At 46.4% G+C, this 22,138-nt stretch overlaps 1 protein-coding gene across 1 annotated transcript in view; it reads left to right on the top strand.

Annotated features, from left to right (window-relative positions):
- Positions 1-22,138, top strand: part of LOC306835992 (uncharacterized protein) — a 242,486-nt gene that overhangs the window by 109,819 nt on the left and 110,529 nt on the right. Inside the window, exon 2 of the mRNA XM_079362844.1 lies at positions 2,422-2,543. Coding sequence (XP_079218970.1) covers positions 2,517-2,543 — 27 coding nt within the window. The 5' untranslated portion in view covers positions 2,422-2,516. The remainder of the gene's footprint in view (positions 1-2,421; positions 2,544-22,138) is intronic.

Here is a 22,138-nt window from a genome sequence, read left to right as displayed (position 1 = left end):
TAGCAGGGCGGTGCTGCGACGTTTGTAGATTCAGTGTGAAGATTTCCTTCACGACACTTCTCTGGATGTTTTTCTGCATCTGTTTTTATCCTCTCAATCAAACCCCCCCCCCCCCCGATAGAGCGCGAGAAGCTCCACTAATACTCTCCTCACCCTGGTGCAGATAGAGATTTATGTTCCTCTTGTGCAGAGATAATGGTATACATGTGTCTGTGCGTGTTTCCGAGCGACGCAGACACACTGATACGCTGAAATGTGTCTGTCAGCTAATGGATGCCAGGAGAAAAAAAAAAAAAGAACAATGTTGATAGAGCGCCGAGTTGGATGGATGATCTGCCAGAGCTTTATTAAAACTCTTATTGCAAAGAGCATCTTTGGGTAATTTATGGATTGAAAAAAACGCTGCGGCCATAAATAACCATTTCCTGAGCTTTCAAACACAGAAGTAGTGTCAGTATTTTTACAAGCTTAGAGATGCTGCTAACCTTTCAGAGACTTATCTTCACAGCTAAATTACCCATAGCTAATGCACTGCGCTGACATGTCTCTATTTTTTAGCTAATTATAAAAAGTTTCACTTTTTTTGCTCTTTAAACAATGATGATTTCTCATGTCTGTGCTGCAGCCTGACGGTCCGTGACACCTGGTTTGTCGTGGGAAGAAAACACGCCCGTGCCTCTTCCCTTCGACCAATCCAGTGACCTCAGTTCTTCCAAAGGGCAGCGAGGTCGACGGTGTCACGTTCCCCGAGATAGCGAGGCAGCTGCTGGAGCGTTTCTGATCTCTCTGCTGCAAAGACCGGCCCTCGCTGTAACCTCCGCCCGTTCGTTACAAACACGCCGTTCACCTCGCACACACACACACGGCTGTATGAATATTTATTTGATGTGGAAGTGTTGAGGATGCGAGCGGAGACGTCGATACCGCTGAGATGAGAGCTGTTTACATTTTCATGAATTCACCAGTGGTGTGGTTTTTTTTGGCGCTTGCCCACACTCTAATTGGCATGGCTGGCTGTTCTTATAGGGAAGGAGCTGCATGAATTATGCAGAGGAAACAACTAACCACGTGTCCCATTATAACCACATTGTGCTATGCAATGTTTGGCCTGCAACCCTGGAAGAAGACAATACCTCCGACAGCTTCAGCGTATCTGGAATCACCCTCACTCCTCGTTTCTTCAACAAGATCTCAGCCCTTCAGCAGCAGCGGTGAAGGCCACTTGATTAGAGTGGCTCCCGGCGTGCGTTTTATCGTCCCGGCCGCAACCAGACACACACAGCTGAGAACTAAATCCATAAATGATTCATCGTCAAGCAGAGTATTAATGCAGCGAACATTTATGCAGTAAGAAAGTGAGGCTAAATGTTTGATGTAATAAGTAAACGGCGAGGTGTAAGAAAACACACAGGCTGCTGTGGCCTCACCTCAACCACGCCGCTCCGACTCCAACAGGGTGTGAATATTTCAGCGCTCAGAAAAGGGGACTCGATGCGTTAAATTGCAAATGTATGAGTCATAGTTGATCTATATTTAATGGGCCGTGAATAGAGATTTAACCGCCAGTGCTGCTGACTGCCATGTTGCACGTTGAAACATTCGGCTCCCCAACGCACAGAAGAGATCAATGTTTCTCCTAATAAAGACGAAGATGAATCATTAAGCACAAAGATGTTTTTGTTCTTGTTATTGCTTTGGGACTTTATGAGGTGAAAGAGAGACAGGAATCGTTGGGAGGAGAGAGCGACACCTAGCAAAGGGCCGAGCTCGGATTTGAACCTCCGTTATTCGCAGCCTTATTGAGAAGACGCCGCTCCAAACCCTGCGGCGAGTGTTTGTGTTGACGCCTCTCTGGAGGGCTCGGTGGCGTTGACCCCTCCCGTCCGACATGCAGGAGGCCGAGGGGCGTCAGGCTGGATGCCGGAGATTATGTTTCTGCCAAGTCACTGCTTTGACTCTCTGATTTTCCTGTCATCGCTCCTGTGATTCAATTAAGAAGCTGCATTCCCCGGTCTGGCCGGGCCAGACGAGGAGAGCGCTGACTGACAGGTGAAGACATTACTATGCGGAGGGGAAGAGAGAGTACAGGGAGAGATATGAATATTTGAGTAGAGGGCATAAAAGAATCTTGTAATTGATTTTCTATCTAAGCTGCCGTTTCATTTACTGAATAAATGCATTCACTTCAGGCTGCCGGTTGTTCCTGCCGTCTCCTTTGTCTGTCTGTGAATAAAACCTTATCGTGTCTCCTGTCTGATGACGATTTTGCAGATTCTGAAAACTTTTGTTTGATTGGCCGACGGCCTGGTGGAAGACATTCCTCCCATTTAACATCATTGTACTTGTCCTTACACGGTCATGTGTCCTTGCTGGAGTTCCCCGAGCTGACAGGAGCTTTGTGTGTCGTCTCTTTTCTCCCAGATGTGATCCACACCGTGGGCCCGGTGGCCAGAGGTCATGTGGGCCCGACCGAGACCAACGACCTCACCTCCTGCTACCAGAACTCCCTCAGGCTGATGAAGGAGCACGGCTTGAGCACCGTGGTGAGTGCACAATGCTAACATGCTAACATAAAGAGAGAGAAAGTAGTCTGTTCGGCACAGCTTGAAAGACACAAATTGCATGTGTCTGCGTTCCTGTTTGACAGCGAGTAAGCCTTCAGTGAGGAAAGCTGTGTTTGAAATTTTTAGGGAATTTGGAAAATGTACAAGAACAAAAGGATTTAGCATCTTTCATTTCTGATACAGTTCTGAAAAGCCTTTAATCTTCTTTATTCATACAAAAGCAACACAGAACACAAAAAAACGGTGGTGTTTCATGTTCGTCAAATGAAGGCTTTCATGGAAGCGACTTTGGCTCGGACTCAGGGAAAGGCAGGCGTTTCGTATGCAGCTCTTAATTCTGCACAAATATGAACGCCCGTTTTCCCCCCCGCTGTCATTGTTTGCTAAATCTCTTGAAGGTGAGAAAACTTGACCTTTGTTAATCCTCCAAAAGCTTTAATGTAGATTTGCAATTTAAAATGTTTCCTTCTAACGATCTCAATGTCAATCAGCCAAAAACGTCTTCGAGATGTTCCTGTTCTCACACACAGTACGTCGGTTCCACCGGTCAGGGGAGCTTTCCGACTTTAAAACCCAGAGAAGCCTGAGGTTTGGTGTCTGACTCATACGAGCTTTACAAAAACACAATGCCCACACAAGCCACAGCTGGCAGCGTCTGATCTCTCTCAGTGTCCCAGCCTCTGGCCTGAGCTGCACCATATGTTCCAGTTCGGTCCACGCAGTCGATGGATTTACGCCCCTGCTCAGTGTACACACATCACCAATCGTCACAGATCACATTTTTCTGCACCAACCTGCAGCCTCATCAGAGGCCAATCAATGCGAGCACTTATCAACAGAGAGAGGACAAGTTTCATTAGAGATGATTGAGACAAGCTCCTGCCCCGAAGACGACTCACTGAGAGCGTGACTGACACCTCTGGGAGCTAATTAAAGAGACTGTGAGGTCACATAAGTGGAGTCATTATGATGAGTGTTTTGAAGTCACATCAGAATCAGCAGCACGCCTGCTGATCTTTAAACTTCAGAAGTGTAAAGTTGCATCAACTACAACATGAGCCACAAGCATGACATCACTTCAGACTGAAGGAAGCGGGATCTTGTGGGGCGGCCCCCCCCCGACGAGCGGACCACGAGTTCATGAGCTGCTTCCTGTCTGTTGCTTGAATTTCCCCCGGGATCAATAAAGTATCTATCTATCTGAGAGCACGCCATCTGAAGTGTCAACGCCAACGGCTTTGATTTTAAGAAAGCCGGTGTGCGTGCGCTCGTTGGCGTGCATTGTTGTTCGAGGGCGCCGTGATGGGAGCTACATAAGTGGACGCAGCTCTACGATCTGGTACCCTGCAGGCCTCAGCTCAGGAACCACACCCAGCTTCACTGTCAAACGGTCCAGTCCGTCCTCGTTTCTGGCACATTCCAGAGACGTATTTAGTTGAAGCCTATCTCCTGATTTATTTATCCAATAATCCGCATATTTAGAAGAAACAGAGTTTCTGTTTTCGTGGGAGCAGCCCGGATCCTGTCTAATATATTTGTACAGCTGCTCCGTGTTGGACAGGCCTTCAAGTGAAAACAGCGTGCGCTGTGATTGACTGACCTCGGAGGATGAGCCTGCTCGTTGCATTATCTTAGCCACAGTCCATTTCATCTTCCTTCAAGGACAACAAGAGAGCTGCTTTTTTTTTACAACAAAAGCAAAGGGGAAATAGCTGTTTCTTCGAGCAAGGAGGGAGCCTTGATTTAGTTTTGCTCCTGCCTGCACTGATATGCGAGACTGACTTGAAGAGACAGGGTCCTCTGAGGTCTTTATTCTTCATTAACAGACGGCAATGAGCACAATCAGACCACGTTTTTGGTTAGCTGATCAGCGCTAATCTCATTCTGACTCATCTGAAAAGGGTCTCACTACGAGCTCTGCCATGTGAGAGAAACAAGAGATCCCACTGAAGACGGGTTCCCCGCCAAGTGGGTCTACAAAGTGGGCGAAAAGGGGGGGCTGCAGATGGGAATCCAAGACGGCTGGCTCCCTAATGGGGATTGCAGGGCATTACAGAGGAATAGGAGTCAAAACAAAGCCGAACACAAAATAAACTTCAGCATGAAAGATTCAAAAGAAGCCGAGCTTGAGAGTTAATCCCTGATTCTTGGAGCTCAAAGCCACCCTTCAGGCTACAAAACAGTCGGCTAGCACACTTGTCTTATCTGAGAAACAAGCGCAGCACGTCAGGACGGAGCGCTAACAGGGAATACGACTACATTGTAGAAGTGGAGATGCGTTTCCGTTACCTGAGGGCAGCTCTGTGTGCTACGACTGAACATCCACAGGCATCCCAAGTAGTTGGAAATGAGAGGGAAGAGCCTTTTCAGGTCCCTCGGTGATCAGCGCCGCGCTGATTCGCACAGCTCCACGGGGACAAACGTGGTGAGGATCGAAGACGTTTCTCTCAAGCAAACTGAAGCCAGTTCGACGGGTTGTTTCTGAGTTTGTTTGTGAACTTGCATCAGTTATATCCCGATCAAAGACGAGGCAAGGTGTGCAGCTTTAAGTCCATCCAGTCATAACCTTTTCCTTCTGGGGCAGCTCAGACGATGGATCGATAAGGCATTAACATTACAAACTTTTTTCTTTATTTTAGTTTTGAGGGATAATTGGGTGAATTGCATAACAGGGGAAGTTATGTAACATGTCCCAAGACAGAGGAGAACATCTTGAATGTATTTCTCTTTTGATTGGGCTTTAGGTGTTGGGCTGCTTCCTGTAAGAAAATCATTGTCTCGACCTAAAGCTGCTTACAGCTTATCTAAGGGGTGCAACAATGTGCTGAGTACCTTCCTCAGTCCATAGCTCTATAATATATAGACACATTTTGTTTTTATGACTTGACCCCGGGCACATCGAGAAAATTGGCAATCGAACATTCAGCTCCAAACTTTACTATTGGCATCAAATTGAAAAATGACGATCAGCCGGAGCCAAGAAAGCTTCAGTCGAACGCCCGCACTGGAGTCTCTGAGCCTTTCACTCCCTCTCTCCGTCTTATTCACTGGATAAATATCTAATGGCTGGATGGTCTATTGAGTTGTGTTTTCCAACTCATTTGGCTGCAGTGCATGCTGGAGAGTGATAGTGTGTATTTGTGCCCAATGTTCATACACTGTGTCTTTTCCTGCATCTTCCTGAGGCATCTGTGCCCGTTCTTCATCTCAGCCTAGAAGACTCTTTTGCTTCAGTGCTTTCCCCTCGTTTTTGTTTTTTTCTGCTGTGGCTGAGAGAGCGGCCGGCTGTCACAGCTCCCTGGGCTCTGACTGACCACAGCATCGCAGGCCTCCTCTCTGCAACATCACTCAGGGGAGACGTGGGAGCGGTGCAGCCTGCACGGAGAGCTGCAGCACGCAGTGGAACAGCCCCCTCCTCTGCTCACTGCTTGTTACACTGCAGAGGCTTGTTTGCTTCTCAGGGAGGCTCAGGTGAGGAGCAGAAAGGGAAATACAGCTTGAAATATGGATTTTTCTGGATTGATTTTCAACATGAATTGTGATAATAACACTGCCTCTCTGGTCGATAGGACGGAAAGATGCTCCAGCAGGCTCTCAATATGTTGAGCCAGGACTTTTTAAGTAGGTCTCATCATGGATGCTGTGATATACGGAGCATGCCTTGTTACAGCGTTATGCTCTATACGGACTGACGTCGTTTGAGCACAACCCCTCTGTTGCTGAATGGAAGCAAACAAGCAGAAATCAGATTTCCTGTCTTCTGTTTGTGTAACGTGGTGCCATGCAGCGTGTACAACATGCAGATTTTTAACCCCCGACTGAGACCTGCCAATCAAAGTGTCGTCTAACTGGTGGAAGGATTTGTTGCAATCACGTTCAGCGTTTAGGATCTGGTGAAAGAAACCTTGTTTATCCCGGGTTCAACCCGCGTTTCCAAAACACCTCCCGCCCCCTGCTGTTTAGTCATTTCTCATCATAAACTCCTGTGATGTTTCCCGCCCTACAACCTCATTATAAATCATCTATTTGCATGGATCCATAGATTTGTGCAGCACATGTATTGTCACTGTGACACATCACAACGCTATCTTGTTGTGTAAAAACACAATTACTGTTTCTATTGACTTTTGTCTTTAATGCGAGCTCTCCTGTGTTTTCAAACCTAAATGTTTGAAAGAATGGAAAGACGCATTATTAACCCGTGTGTGTCCGTTTTCATGATGCACTTGTGGGTCTGTACTGTATCTGTAAACTGTCAGACCCCGGAGGGGGGGGGGGGGCACTGAGGGTCTCCCTGCGTTGGTTCGTCATGGAAGGCTGCTCTCACTCGTCCCTGGAAGCGAGCTTCCAGCATCTGTCAGGCAGAAACAGTCCGGCTGTGTGCAGGGGGACGCCACCATCTGGAATTCATTCGGCCTCAGACTCAGTTTCACTTTGGAGACAGTATTAAACACTCTTTTGACTGTGACCTTTACAATAAAAGGATAGCAATGTTTACCCAAAACATCATTATTGTTGCATGTAATTTAGCCTTCCTCTTGAGTCCTCGGGGAGTGTTCTGCTCAGACAAAATAACTAGTCTCGTGGGTAAATAACACAGAGATGCAGACGGCGTTTTACTTGTTGACTAATGATCCTGTGAGCTACTGAGCCTCCCTTTTGTTCCTAATTTGACGTTGACAGGCCACAATTTGATGTTTTCAGAAAGTATCTTTCATTAAGCTATTTCTGGCGGCACGCAGCGGGCTGGCAGCTGTCAGTGCGGACAGTGACAGAGTCGCAGACTGCATTTAGTGGCCTCCTCTCCGACTCCCAGGCGGCCCTGGAAGTGTTTTGCAGTCATAACACGCTGGCTTCCAAGAGATCCAGCAGGGAAGCCACAAATTGCCCGTTGAGGAAAAAGCTGAAAGCCAAGTGGATTGGAGATGAATGGTGTAGAAAGATAGGATTAGCCACCCTTCTCTGTGGGCTCACTCCAAGGCTGCTAGGTGCATTTGTTCCCAGTCTCTTTACCCAACATGGTTCCCAGTGTGCATTCCTGCAAATGATATCTTATGGTATTGGAGATGACAGGCGGTCGCCCCTTGTAGATAATCTGTTTAAGTTGACAGGGGCAGCAAATGAAGAACAAACAAACACTGGATCATGGGATAAGAGAGCGTGCCCCTGAGGTGTCTTCAACAAGATCAACACTCTCTGCTTCGGAGGGCGACTTGACTTCACCTCCGCTCAGTTTTGGACGACCAGTTTTAAAAGCATCTCCTCCGCTCTCTGGAATGATGTGAAATGTGTCGTAAAAAGAACTTTACTGTTTCACGTTTATTAATGTAGGTCACCGGTGAGATTTGAAAATGTGTTTTTTACTGCGGTGTTTAAGTGCACTGGAGGGTCTTTGTCATTATTTATGTTTCCAAATACTACCATATCAAAGTTAACGACTTTGTACTCCACCCTATTCCATTTTCGGTGCGCCAACTCCCCAAGTGATTAATTAATTTTCATTTATGCACTGAACAGATCGAGCACAAACTTTTCCTGTATCCGCTTCCCTACCCTTTCTCGTAAAGAACTGTCCGCGAGTGCAAGCGTCTCCAGTTTAATTATGTAATGGCTGAGGAAAGTATAGAGGCTTGATTGCGCGCACACTTGGCTCGTGATCACAGCAAAGTAAACTGTGCCATTAATTGGGATGGAAGAAGGCGAGGTTTACTGCTGATCTGCTTACACAACGCTGTTTGTCTTTGTGTCCACGTCTCCCACTTTCCCTCTTAGCTCAGACTTTGAATCCCTCATTCTGCACGAGGATCCAACCCCGTCGTCTGTGTGACAGTTTTTGGAGATCTTAATTTGCATATGAACTGTGGTCTCTCTACGGACCTTCCCAGCCAGTCTTAATTATGTAGCCCAGGTTTGAAGTGAGGTAAAATAGATGATATGATTGATGCTCCCGACGGACCAACTCTTTTTCTAGACTTGCTGTAGTTTCAGTAGTCTGCACATTCCCCTACTTTGACTGCTGCATAATGCAGTTTAATACTGTGTTTCATGGAGGTAAAGGTAAGACAAGGGACAATGCTATAAATATTTTATTGTAATGCCAGATATATTTTATATGTTCAACGCCCAATCAGTGAGCTGTGTAGAGAATGAGATGATGACGCCCTGTGGTCAGACAGCCAATCAGAGAGCGGCTCTCTTCCTCTGTGTTCATGAAGGAAACCTGCTGTGTTGAAGCTTCTCTGACAACAATGCAGCAGCCAGTATGTCCTCCTTCTAACTTTAGATTCTGCTCCTGAATGCTCTGGATCTGATTGGACCAGAGAAGGTAGGCGGGGCTTTGAAGGCCGTTTTGGACGCCCCTGGGTTTGCCAGATATGAGAGCAGTTATCAGGTGAACAGGTGTTGCAGCGATGGAAGCGGGCAGTGGAACTGCTTCAGATAGAAGTGATTGTACCCGACCTCTGCGGGTAATTATATTAAATCCACATGCAGAGTGTCGCTAACGTTAGCAGTGCTAGCACACATACACATGCTAGCACCACATACCTGTGCTGAATTTGTCGCTCCGGTCCAGTGGTTAAATACCTGCACTGATCCATGATATAGCGAGGTTAACCCAAATTAAAAAAAAGCCTCATGTTAAAGAAAGATCGGCCGTGCAGCTCTGGTTTGCAGTCGAGTTGTTGAACCAGGCTTCTACTGTAGCTCTAATGAGGAAAGAAAAGTCCGGAACAGTTTGTGTCACAGGGAGTCCCCCAATCAGCATCTAGCTTAAACATGTGATTATAACCCACCCTCTCTGCGACCAGTAAGCCAGCGGCTGCTTGTAGCCCACTTTCACATACAGTACCTGCACAGTTCTCCAAAGGTTAATTAGACTGAAGCTTTCAAAAGGTCACACAGCCATTTAAATTAGCCATTGCTATTTGTCTGATCCGAATCATTGGCAACTGTGGGCCAATTAGAGCCAATTACACTGATAGTAGTTGTGGTTGGTCTGCCACCTTGCCTAAGTTAATGGCCACTGAAACCCCAATTACCCCAGTGCACTGATTCAGAATGAGGCAACCACAGCGGGAGGAGCTTCATGTTGGAGTAGAGAGGGCAGCCATGCCGCATCGCCTTCCCCTGACATTCTCCTCACTCCGGGGAAGACGGCAGAACTTTATGTGAGGTGAAATATTAGGATATGTAAAATGTGACATTTCCACACACCTCGAGAGAGGTAATCACCGTTGATGGGGATTGAAGAGGTAATCTTTGGAGTGTCTATGTGGAGTGAGCTGATGTGAGCATGCTAGTGTCTTGATTACAAGCACAGGAAGCCTGAAGCAATCATCGGAAAGACTAAACCCTGTCTCCTACAAACGCTCCTCCACGTAGACGCTCTGCCAGGGAAACGGCTGCCGCGCCGGTCTAGATTAATGTGCTCCGACAATCATAAAGGCTCTTCAAATAATTTAAGTGCTAAAGCACAGTCGAGCGGTATAAGGATCATGCTTGATGTTTTCCTCTGCGGCTGTACCTGGCTGCGAGGAGCTCCTGGAGACGGCCTCCTGAATTTCTATGAGGCTCACTTCTCTCTGCTGTAACCATCTGAGAATAGAAGCGACAGCTCGAACCCAACTCGGGGACTGTCAGAGGAAGTTGTTGATTAAACAGATGTTGTTGCTGCCAAACACCGGGAGACAAGAACACCACTGTACATTTGCATTAATTAAACATACTGGAAAATATGGCTAGTACAGGGGAACGACATCATTTCTGATTTGTTTTGTTTCCACAGCAGTGAGAGAGTGACTCCCTCCTTACTTTCCTTTTTTTTGGTTTCAAACAGGAGATCAGTTTAGAGATGTCACTTCTCACATTACACCAATGCTGACTGACAACAGAGTTTTACTGAGGAAGACAGCTGCAGCACAAATCCATCCATCCACTATCCAAAAGACTTTTTCTGTTCAGGATCCCTGCTGTCATTGGATGAGAGGCGGGGCAACACTATGGACTGTTCACCAGCCAATCACAGAGCTGACATGTAGAGACAGACAACCAGCCACACTTACATTCCCACCTACAGTTCAGAGCCTGCAGGTAACCAGCATGTGTTTGGACTGTGGGAGGAAGACGGAGAGAACCCACGCCATGCACGGGGAGCATATGCAGACTCCACACATATGGGGGATTCGAACCAGCAACCTCCTCACTGTAAGGGGACAGAGATAACCACAGGAGTGAACCTAACACCGCCTATGCAATCTAAATTGCCTCGCTGCGAATGCTGATAGATCTGCTGCTAATACGAGATGCTATCCGTTCACTGTGCTTGTTCACATCGGGGCAGTAGAGCCAGAAGAGAAGGCCTGTTAGTCGGGACTAAAGTTTGAGACCGACATTGTGGGCCAACATGTACAAAAATGAATAATATGTCTAACCAATTGGTAACTCAGGTGATGACTATGATATTGAGGCTACTCATGTACATCAACATTTTGCTATGAGCAGCTCGTTAAAGCCTCTTGAAGTCAGCCAATACAGACGGATCAAAAAAAAATCCCCAGTCTGTTCTGTACACCTTCAGTCCTGCGTTCCCTCTTGTACAGTCGAGCTGGAGCCTGAAACACTGGTGTCATCAAACATTTCCTGCAGCGGCTGATAAATGCGTCTTTGATCAAAGGAGCTGAGCAGGAAAGGAGGAAGTGAAAAACATTACATGCAAAGCGGGCCTCTCCCACATCCTGGCAGTTGCTTCTCAAATGAGTAACTCTCACAGATATTGTAACAGATTGCTGTTCATCGGCGGCGGACCTTGGTGGAATGAGTTCTTGTTTACATCATTACCGCTAATTACCATGCAGAATCAGTCCAGCCAACAGCGCCTATGTGTGTGTGTGTGTGTGTGTGTCAGTGAAGCCGGACAGAGCTGTCACTCACTCAGTCATCGCATGGCGAATGCAGCGCCGTCCCCAGGGTAACGCCTGGTGCAGCTGGGCGGTGTTTGGTCATCTTTGAGTCTGTGCCAGTGGGCGGAGCCATCCGAACAGATCGTAGAAATAAATGACAAGGAGAAGCCTTTTGTGTCAAGTCATGAACAAATCACCCAATCATCTTCTCCCTCCGACTACTCCACAAATCTCAGTGACAGTTTATGCAGCGATTGTGATACGCATGGCAGCTTTTTCCAATTTAACACTCACAGATGGATATTTTAATTATTATTGAATGAATAGTAATGAGACCTCAGAATCTGAGCGCTCCTCTTAATGCTCTTAATTAGATTTGCAAGCCGAGACGCTTGACATGATTGTGCATCAGAAAATAAGCTTCTCTGACAGCTATGTATGGAGAAAGAAACAACATAATAAAGCGAGACGTCATCGAGTCTGTTTACACGGATTTGACTGCCCCGGTTTTAATTGATTTTGTTTAAGTATCCTAATCTTTCTGTTTGTCTATGCATCATATCTAGATTTCAGAAACTAGGAGATATCCATATTCTGATTTTGAAAAACCAGATTCTGCAACCTGGAGATGTCCAACTACGGTGTCATGCAAAACCCTTACCCTCCAGCCGAGTCCTGTAGCAGCTAACCAAAGTGTTGGTTGTAGTGCGTGTGCATGGTCCTTCTGTATCCAACGACAGAACAACAAACAAGGATTGTATTTTGGTACTGTTGAAGGAAAAAGGGTAGCTGTAACAAGATGTTAACATTTGATCGTGCTGAGCCTGTAAAACGCCACAGTGGTGTCATTGTTCTCAGAGTTTGTGTTCCCAGGTTTCTGTGCGCTCATTGAAACGCCAAACCCTCATACCCGGGATACTCAAGTTCACTTTGACACACTCATTATAAACACTGACTGTGCAACAGTATGAACACCGAGCTCAGTAAAGAAGCCACAAGCTGCAGTACCTCCAGTGGCCACTTGAGGCTCTCCCCAAAATTGAGTCAATCCCCATCTGGTCCTATGATGAACTGTCCAAAGTAACAGCAGGATTGTTTATTCACTGCTCGCTCTCCTTGTGTAGATTTGGGGCGAGCTAGCTCGTCTGTGACTTCCACAAGCTCTTTTAGCTTCGTGTGAGTTTACAGGTGACACATTCATTGTTAGCTAATGAAGACCACGAGCACCAACTGTTCAGCCTTGATAACACAGCAAATGCCGAGCCATCAGTCCTCTGCAGCTCCGCCCCCTTTTTTCACTTCTGGCTCCAGAAAAACCATCAGATGCCAAAACTGCCTGGAAAAGGCCGTTGAACAGAAATGGGCGATGTCGTGGCGGCTGTCTCTTATTTAAGTCTATGATTAGCTGTAATCACCTCAGTGGCTCCGGCACAGATGTGAGTCTGAACCGGATCCAGTTTCTGGGCCTCAAAACGTTTTCTCCACTCTGTTAACTTTTGTCTTTTATGAAAAACCAGGTGTTGAGCCCAGTGTCGACCTTGCCAGGGCCGTGTCCATGAAACTGGAATTTCTTGGTCTATCACAAGCTTCCATTTCAACGAGCTCTCAGCCAATTATCCTCCAGTCAGAGCTCCCAGTCTTACAGATGTGTTTGCTTGAAGTACAAGGTCTCTTTATCGTCTGTAGGCACCTTTGGGGATATTCTTACATGCATTGGCTGAAATGTTTTCAAGGACAGAGAAAGAAGTGCAAACCTCTGTAATAACTTATTGAGTTGTTTGAAGCTTTGATATGGAATAAGTTGCAGTTATGAGCCTGACATCTCCTCTCATGACAGCCCTACTGGTCAGCTATTTCTGTCAGACAACAAAGAGCTATAAAGTTATGAGTTAACCTTTAATTGTCTCCCTCACTTCTGCAGATGACACGACAGCAGATGTGACTTCTTTGGTTCATTTGTGGGAAATCATTTGTCTCAAGTGGTGACAGAGTTATTTCTTTAAGAACCGTGCAGGAACATGTCTTCCTCTTTGGAGAACACAAAGCTAACATTTTGTTCAGGCAGTTTGAATCTTCCTAAACTTTATCTCGGGGTTGACATTTCCTTCTTTCTGACTCGTCTAACTCCGACTCTGTTTTCTCTCCGGTTTGTTTTTCCTAGTTTGTTTATTGTCGAAGTTAAACTGGGACTGGAATCCTGATGCCATTCGCCTCACATTGCTCTGCTCTGAGTTTATTTACTGTTATTTACTGCGGGTTCCAACTGTCAGTTTTCAAAGCAAGCCTTTTCTCTAACCTTAAACCATCCTGAGCACAACTCTTTCCTGTGTTTTGTTAATGCGTTGGTTCCTGTGTGTTTCATCAAAGAGAATGCGTAAGGCGAAGGGATGACAGCGTATGGGAGCCTTGGGAATGTTCAGAGTTATTTGTTTGGTTTAGAAGCGCAGAAGTACACGGCTGCATCCCGGATATGTATAAAGTTAGATATGAATATTTATCAAAGTCCCCGTCTGCCTGGCACATATTTATGATCAGCATTGTTTCGTTTGATGGCAGGAAATTGGGAACCGACAAAGTAGCAATCCTGCAGTTCCTGGAGTGTCCACTAGAGGCTGGCTGCAGCAGCACAGGAAGTCACATACACACCCATTCAAACAGCCTGTTTTTACAGCAGACATGAACATGTTTACAGCCTGCTTCAAAAAACCAAATAGGTGTGATTAGCTCATGTCTCCATCCACACACACTGTACGGGGGGAATGTTTTGATGACTCAGCAGTTTTGATTGGATGAAGGATCAGAGTTATTCACAACAAGGCGTGTAGCTGAGCTGATTGACAGGTGGGCGCCGTGTAACGGTTTGTCAGGAGGCTTAAAACCCGCCTCAGCTCTCAGCCTGTCGTTAGCTTGACTCAAAGTTAGCCTGAGACAGCATTTCCAGCACGGAGACCGCCATCCATGGGACTCCACCGCCCCCTGCAGGGCCACATGGGGGACTCCAGCGCCCCCTGCTGGAACACACGGGGGACTCCAGCGCCCCCTGCAGAGACACACGGGGGACTCCAGCGCCCCCTGCAGAGACACACGGGGGACTCCAGCGCCCCCTGCAGGGACACACGGGGGACTCCAGCGCCCCCTGCAGAGACACACGGGGACGACACTCAGGCTTCAATCATTAATTAACAGTCAAACCAACCAACCAATCAGCCAGTCCATATTTCAAAATATTCATGAGGATCAAAACCAATTTAACTTTAAATCCCGAAGACTAAAGTACCAAGTCCAGCGTCCCGGTCATTGTGTTATCAAACCCACAGCAGTCCGCCCGCAGGCTCAGGTGAATAATCGTGTGCGTTGGCAGACACATCAATGTTTATGCTCTCCTACATAATTCTTTAATCACGGCGCTATTACCCCACACATACACCCAGTTTAGTGCCATTATTATCTCCCAAGGTCACGGCTAACGAGGGCTGCCTGTCCCGAGCTGATTGACTCGCAGGTTTAAACTGGCTCAATCGAGGCCTACTCAGCAATTCAGGAGGCGCTGCAGCACCTTGCACAGGTTTATGAGAGAAATATATTAGCTCTGACACTGCAGGATTGTCCTGCTTTGATGCTGGAGATTTGCCACGGAGAAATGAGATACTTATTTCGGCCCGGGCGAATGATTTATCTCATTTACTCGCAGTGACATTTGTGTCCCGATTTATAATTCAAATATATTTACCAAGATTGTACTCGCTAGAAGGGTTTGAAAACAAAAAGTGCGTCCTCGTTGTTGATCCTGCACTTCAGATTTACCTTTTTTAATCTGCAGTGTGCGTGAAGCCGGCCGTATCGCTGCAGAGTCGCACTATATTATTATTTCTGTGATTTAATTTGTGATAGAGAGAGCGTTTAGCAGCTGAATGTTGGACACCTGATTCTTAATGTGAGGCGAGTCCTTGAGTTATAACCCCACCTTTCCCATTCTCTTCTGTTCCAAGTTAATTAAAAATTATACGACATGTTAGCATTAAATCATTATGAAGTGGCCTACTCGAGTAATCATTTCATGGGGTAATTTAGCAGATTAAACATTTCTTTCATTGTCAACCAGTGACCTTGATATCGTAAATGTCACGCTCGCCTTTTATGAATGATACCGCAACTGTGGGCGCCGTCGATTTGAAATTAGCTCACCTACATACACCTTTTTTTTTTTCTTCTTCTCACACAGAATCTAGTGAGATTTAGTCACCGTGCTCGATGAAGCGCCTGCAGGAGGAAACGCGCGGGGAATCTTGTTTCATGGTTTGACTTTTTGAACGCAGCTTGAAATGTCAGATAACCTCCAAATCTGGCTCAGCGTAATATCTAATGTCACATCTATAAACCCCTGGTAATGACTATATGCATGGAATCAAATCTGGGGCCTTTTAACATGAAGGTCTCAGCCTCTTTACAGGAGAGCGAAGATAAGTGATGCAAAAGATAAAGAAAATATTTGTCCGAATATCAGACTTTTTTTTTTCTCCATTCAAACATCGAAAAAATGGCACGATGACGAAACTTTGAAATGCAAATAAGCAGCAGGAGGAGAGATGGTGAAAGCAGAAGCAGATTGAAGTTAACTGACAACTAAGGCGGAGTTATGATGTCAATTTCAAGATGGCGGTCGTAGGTTCCAAGGACGATCTGCAGTTGGAGGTCATCAGAGAGAAAGAGACGTGGACGTCTGGTACGCAGTCGGTCCTTTCAGTCGTGTTTGAAGGAGTTTTTCTTTTTTTCTCTGTACTCAAAGAAAAGCCCGTCGACGATGCCGTGAAGACGCTCAGAGATAAATACACTAATCAGATCGCTTTGGCTTAATCAAAGCCATCACGGCTCCAGATTCTTAATGCGAGGCCGTCTCAGCTCGCCACCTGAGCCCCGTCCTGCAGAGCGCGGCTGAGACATAAGGAAGTGTGTGTGTGTGTGTGTGTGTGTGTGTGTGTGTGGAATAAGGAGCTCCTTCACACATAATGATGGTGACCTACATGATGCTGCTCTATCGATGCAGAGTTCTAGTTCATACTAATCAGGCTTCCCGGGGTTGTTTATGTGCTCGTGTTACATCATTGATGGAGAGATGTAAGAGAGAAACATGCGGCCATAACTCCTGAAAAGTTTGCATGTTGTGTAAATGTCATTAAAAAGTGTCTTGATCTGCAGACCTTCAGTCACTTCGATGTTGTTTTCACATTAGCCATGACAATTCTGGTTTCCTGTAGGATTTCACCTGCGCACCAGTTCAGGGTCTATTTCAATCAGTTAATCAATATTTGTATAACGCCAGTTCAGATCATCCCATTCTGTATATTTTTTGATTCAGTGTCCCGACCTTTTCAGGAGCTCGTACCGTGTCCTGCTCTGAGTGGCAGAAATGTTTGTCTGCATTATTCATCGCAGTAGAAAATGAATCCTCGCTCCTATAAAGTGATGCAGTAGATTTCTGCTCCAAAAAACATGTGATGTATTCGGTGCAGAGAAAATGGTTTTCCAGTTTTAGTAACTAATTAATGCTTTATCAATATTCATGACCAACTCCGCTTTTAGAAAGCTGTAATTAGCTGTATTATCCTCTGGCCATTTGTGGAAAAAAAAAGTATCCATATAGCTCCAATCAAAGCACTCTGACCCAACTACACAGCCTATAGTTAGACCTCAGCCTGCATGGAAATCACATATTCCTCATGACGCGAGGACCATGTCTCACCAGCACGACGCTTGCGTGAAAGATCTGGATGGACGATGTCATAATTCAGCGAAGCCACCTGGTGATCTCCTCAGTCACCTTCCTGTTTCCTCTCAGCCAGCTGCTCCCTGTACTCCCAATCAATCTGCTCTGCCAGTGCTGCTGCAATTCACTGTGACCTTGAGTGGCGTGTCCTCTCTCTCTCTCTCTCTGGTTTGGGACATTTGTGGGCTTTGTGTCCCTCCTCATTCCTCCTCATTTGGAGATGCACCTGCGTGCAGACGAACCGAGCAAAAGGACTCAGCTGCGTTTAACAAAACTCTCAGGTGCACAGATAGCAGCAGGAAGGCTCGCCGAGCTCTTTTCTGCTACTTTCTTCACGTTTCTTTTTGTCTTGTTGAAGTGTGAAGGAGGTGCGGGGTGTGTTGTTCTGCTTGGTTGGACACAGACATGTAGAGTCTGGGGCCCGGCCCGGGTTGCAGAGCGGCTCCGTTCTTGGCCTCGGTGTGACAGAGCTGTCTCTACGTGAAGGTGACCCTCTCTCTGCATCCTCCTCGGTGCACAGCTTCCCTGTCAGGTCCTACAGGCGACATGGTCTATTAAGCACCTTAATGATGACCACAGCTTCATGCACTCACAAAAGAGACCTTTATTCCTGCACAAGCGTGTGTTTTTAAAATGCTGAATGCATGTTGGTCTCTGAGTCTCTTGCAGCACTCTTCTACAAAGGAATCACATTCAGACAGTCAGTGCTTTGACTTCAAACGGTTTTATTTCCTTCTGCAGAGCTTTGGTCAGTCCGACTTATTTGTCCTTTTTATTTCAGACGTGCTCTGTAAAGCTCTGTCAGGAACAGCCCCATGGGCCAGCTTAGAGATATATATATATTTATTTATTTATTTTCTCTGATGTATAAGACACTGACAGCCTGATTGTCCCCCCTCCTCAGTCCCTCTCTGGCCCACACTCAAACTGCTGCAGCCCAAGCAGGTCTGACCACAGCTACCTCCTGTACGCACGCCGTCACGTCCTACTTAGACACACGCTTCACGCCATCAAAAAGCGACCTTTAGTTTACAAGCAGCACGGGTTCAGAGTCTGCTCTCATTTTGAGTCTTTTTGTCAGATCCCGCCCGCTAAAGCTCCGAGCATCGATTGCACATCATGTGCTCGTGCATGAGTAACAGTAAAAGCGTTTGTAAAGCTTTTTTCTTCCCTTTTCATCAGAAAAACATTTTTATTTGAGCACTTTTTCACATGATGACTTGATACTCTTTTGTATCATAGCTAAAGGGACGTATGTATTCGAACTGCACAGATTATTTGTTGACTTAAACCCTGTGAATCACTTAACAGGCGGATTACTGCGTCGCTGGTTTCCTTCTATTTCTGCACACTTTGTTGAGGGCGACGCCCAGCACGCTCACATCGTGCTGTTCTCACCTCTCCATTTTCTCCTCTTGTATTCGCGGAGCGTTTTGGCGCCCTGTCCGCTGAAGTTTGATCGCTCGCTGAACAGTTGTAACTTGAATCGAGAGTGAGTTTGATTAGCTTCGGACAATCCCCGGTGAAATAAATCTCCCCGGGGATTTAAAGGTGAAAACTTTGAACAGGCAATCCTTCAGAAGGCCTTTTCACTCAATAAATCCACCAACGCCCCGGTGTTTCAAAACACTGCTTTTACAGCCTCATACTTTATATCCATTTCCTGCTCTGTGGAGAGAAGTGACAGGATTGCAGGAAGCCTCTGGGAGCACTCCGAGCACCACTTTCACATCTGCTGATCCCCCATATCCCTCGACCTGCCATGAATGACACAAGCTTGGTACGTGCCGAGGCAGGTGTATTATGTCCTCGTCTCTTCACATTGAAGAGGAGAGACTACGAGGTTCAGACGGCAGCTGCTGGGCTCGCTGCGTGCACACTTGGAGGCTGAGGATTAGATGAGGTCTCATCGAGCTCCTCGCTGCAGTCCATCCTGTCCTTGTTACCTTTATGCCGTGTTTACAGGAGACAAGTGCAGGACTCTGTGTCCCCCTGGTTCTCTTACAGAGTGGATCAGGAGCAGCGCTGCAAAAGGGCGGCACGCTTTCTTTCATGGTGTTCTACTTAAAAACAAACAGTGTGAACCATATCAAGGGGAGAATCAGCCTTTTGATTAATAATTCAACTCAACTGTCAAACAACAACAGAAATCAGATTTACTGCCGCAGCCGAAACAAACACACGAGGGGCTTCGCGTCCTGTGGCAGCAGGTGTGAATTTCTATATCATGTCACGGCGTGTCACAGCGGCGTCCTCTTACTGCTCCATATTTGTGGCTTTACATCTCGCACACGCGTCTTTTCCTATATCTGTAGAGAACGACATTTCGATGAAGTCGGGATGAGGTGTTTCTCTTTGGACCGCCCCACTTTTTAGAGTCAGAGACCGGGGAGAGAGATAGTGGGCAACAACATGCAGGTTGTTTTTTTTCTAACCCCAGCCGCCTGCTTGGAGGTCGTACTGTTAGCCTCCGTATATCGGGTGCACGCTCGAAGTCTACCAGCAGTACGAGACGCATCCTTCCCTGCTCCTGCACGGTCTGTACGCATCTCTTCTTCATTCGGATTACGTTGAACAAGAGGAGTAAAAAGCAGGTAGCGCCCTCTGCTGGTTAAGGAACTGCAACAGGTTTTTCTTTGTTGCGTCCCTTCTCTGTATTGATTGGTATCGTCACATCGCTAATACACTTCGGTCTGAGCTAGTCAGCCAATCAGTGCACAGTAAAGGTTTATAATATTCTCAGTTAGCTTCATAATCAGCTGAGGAGCAACTAGACTCCTCCTGGAATATTTCTGCATCCCTGCTTTCATATTTAGTTAGAAACATAAAAAGCTGGATTAATGGGACAGTCCTTCTTCAGTGTGGTTTCAAATGGCTGCAGACAAAAGAGGTTAAAAGCTCTTCAGAGAACAACGCCGATCTGAGATGTGCATTCACGCCGTCACCTTTCAAGAGCCTTTCATACGCAGACAAAGACGTACAAGGCTCTTTGTTTTCCCGCCCTAGGTGTGAATATCATTAGATCTCGCATGAGTGCAATAAATGCGAGTCGGAGCAGTAGCCTTTGCCCATGAGACAATAAAACATGAATGTAAATGAGCCGACAGCATGACTAATGGCTTGCAGTTTGAACCAGTCGCCCATCTGAGCAAAATGCTGTTCTCTTTAAGTGAGCTGTTCTACAGTTATCAGTGAGCGAGCCTCGCCTTTGATCTCTCTTTTAGGAGTTGAGGGTTTTAAATCCTAAAAAAAGAAACACCTCAGAGAAGCCATGGGCTCGCATGCCGTCTGCAGTTCTGCCCGAAATGAGGTTTAAACGGACACAAAAGAAGCCGTCAGTCCCCTCGTCCCTCCTGTCCCTAATCCTCGCACTCCTGAGTGTGCGCCCGCCGCACCATCATCACAGCTCAGATCAAAGCGTGAGAGAGCGGCCCACAGGTCCACGCCGGGGGAGCGCTGACCTCCTCCGAGCTTACCACGTCCTTGGACAAAAGTCCTTTTAAGGGCCGGACACATTCATTGAAAAGCGATTCTGTGCACGCTGCCTAAATTGGGCTCTACTTTGGATCAGCGATCTTGCTTTGTGGACATTCCCCGAGGCAGTCATCGTATCTAAAGTGTCAGTTGTATAAAGAGAATGTAGCCATCTAATTTGAGAGCCCATATGTTCATACGGCGAGAATAAACGGAGGTCAAAAACCTGCATTAGTGTGTGTACAGTAAATATCGTTTTATTCATGCCCATGGTGCTGCGAGCTTAAATCTTTATTACTTAAAGCGCACCGGACCAGTGTACGCTATAAATTGAAAAATAGTGTTTTCTCACGCTGATACGACACAGGCCTTGACCTCTCATCGCGCTACTGTTAATTAGTGTTGGTTTCTCGTAGCTCTGGGCGAGCTCAGATTTATGGCTTTATGTTGTGGGGAGCATTAAAGTGAGAGTGTGCTGCTGGGGCCCTGTCTGCCCAAAGACAACACACCCTCTGAATCACAGCTTACGAGGGGCACACAGACTCCTGGACCAAGATATCTGTATGCAGCAGGATGCTGAAATCTACATTCATTTCTCCAAATGAGCTCCAAACAGCCAAATTCATTCTGGCATGAGCTGTGAGATCAGGTCCTGGTGCCGGAGTCTAGATCAGGTTTTATTGATGCTGCTGTCTGATTCTTTCATGCTGCATTTTTCAATTCAAGGCTCCATTTATATTCATACATTTAGTATTGTGCATTTATTTTACTGGGATTGTTCTCATTTAGAAAGAAAATGTCCTTAAAAAAAGGTGTTGCATAGAATAACAAACAGACCAAGACGAAAATGTAAAGGTCACATTTTCTGTAAACTCCTCTCCTACGTGTTCCTCTAACTCTAACATGAGTCTCTATCTGTCTACAAACCCCCCAATGATGAGAAAAGTCCATCCTCTCCGTCTTCTGTCTGCTCAAACAGGCCGTTTGGAGATGTTCCCTTCATGACATCACAAAGGGCAGTAGCCCCTCCCCCAGGTGGGTGACACTCCCACAGCTAGGTGTTTGTTCTGCCCTCTGAGTCTGCCTTCTCACCGTAAACAATAGGACATGGAGCCAGAAAGCAGCGAGTACACCCGAGCCCTTCCAGAGAGGGGGCGTGGTCAGACACAGCTCATTTACATATTTAAAGCTACAGACACAGAAACAGCCTGTTCTGAGCAGGGCTGAAATAGAGGGGTTTATAGACATGATCAGATACAGGATCAGAGTGGATTTACAACAACACACTTCACACACATGATGAAGAGGAGCGAGGACACTGATTTACACTGAAGAGGAGGAGATGTGAGCTTTAACAATATCATATATTTTATCCCTGCTTGCTCAGGTTCAGAGACAGATCAGTGACATGTAGCTAACTGCATCACATACACAGT

Source organism: Symphodus melops (assembly GCF_947650265.1).
Source record: "Symphodus melops genome assembly, chromosome: 15".
In the NCBI taxonomy this organism is placed as follows: Eukaryota; Metazoa; Chordata; class Actinopteri; order Labriformes; family Labridae; genus Symphodus; species Symphodus melops.
The sequence above is the reverse complement of the archived record's forward strand: the minus strand, read 5'-3'. Positions and strand labels throughout refer to the sequence as shown.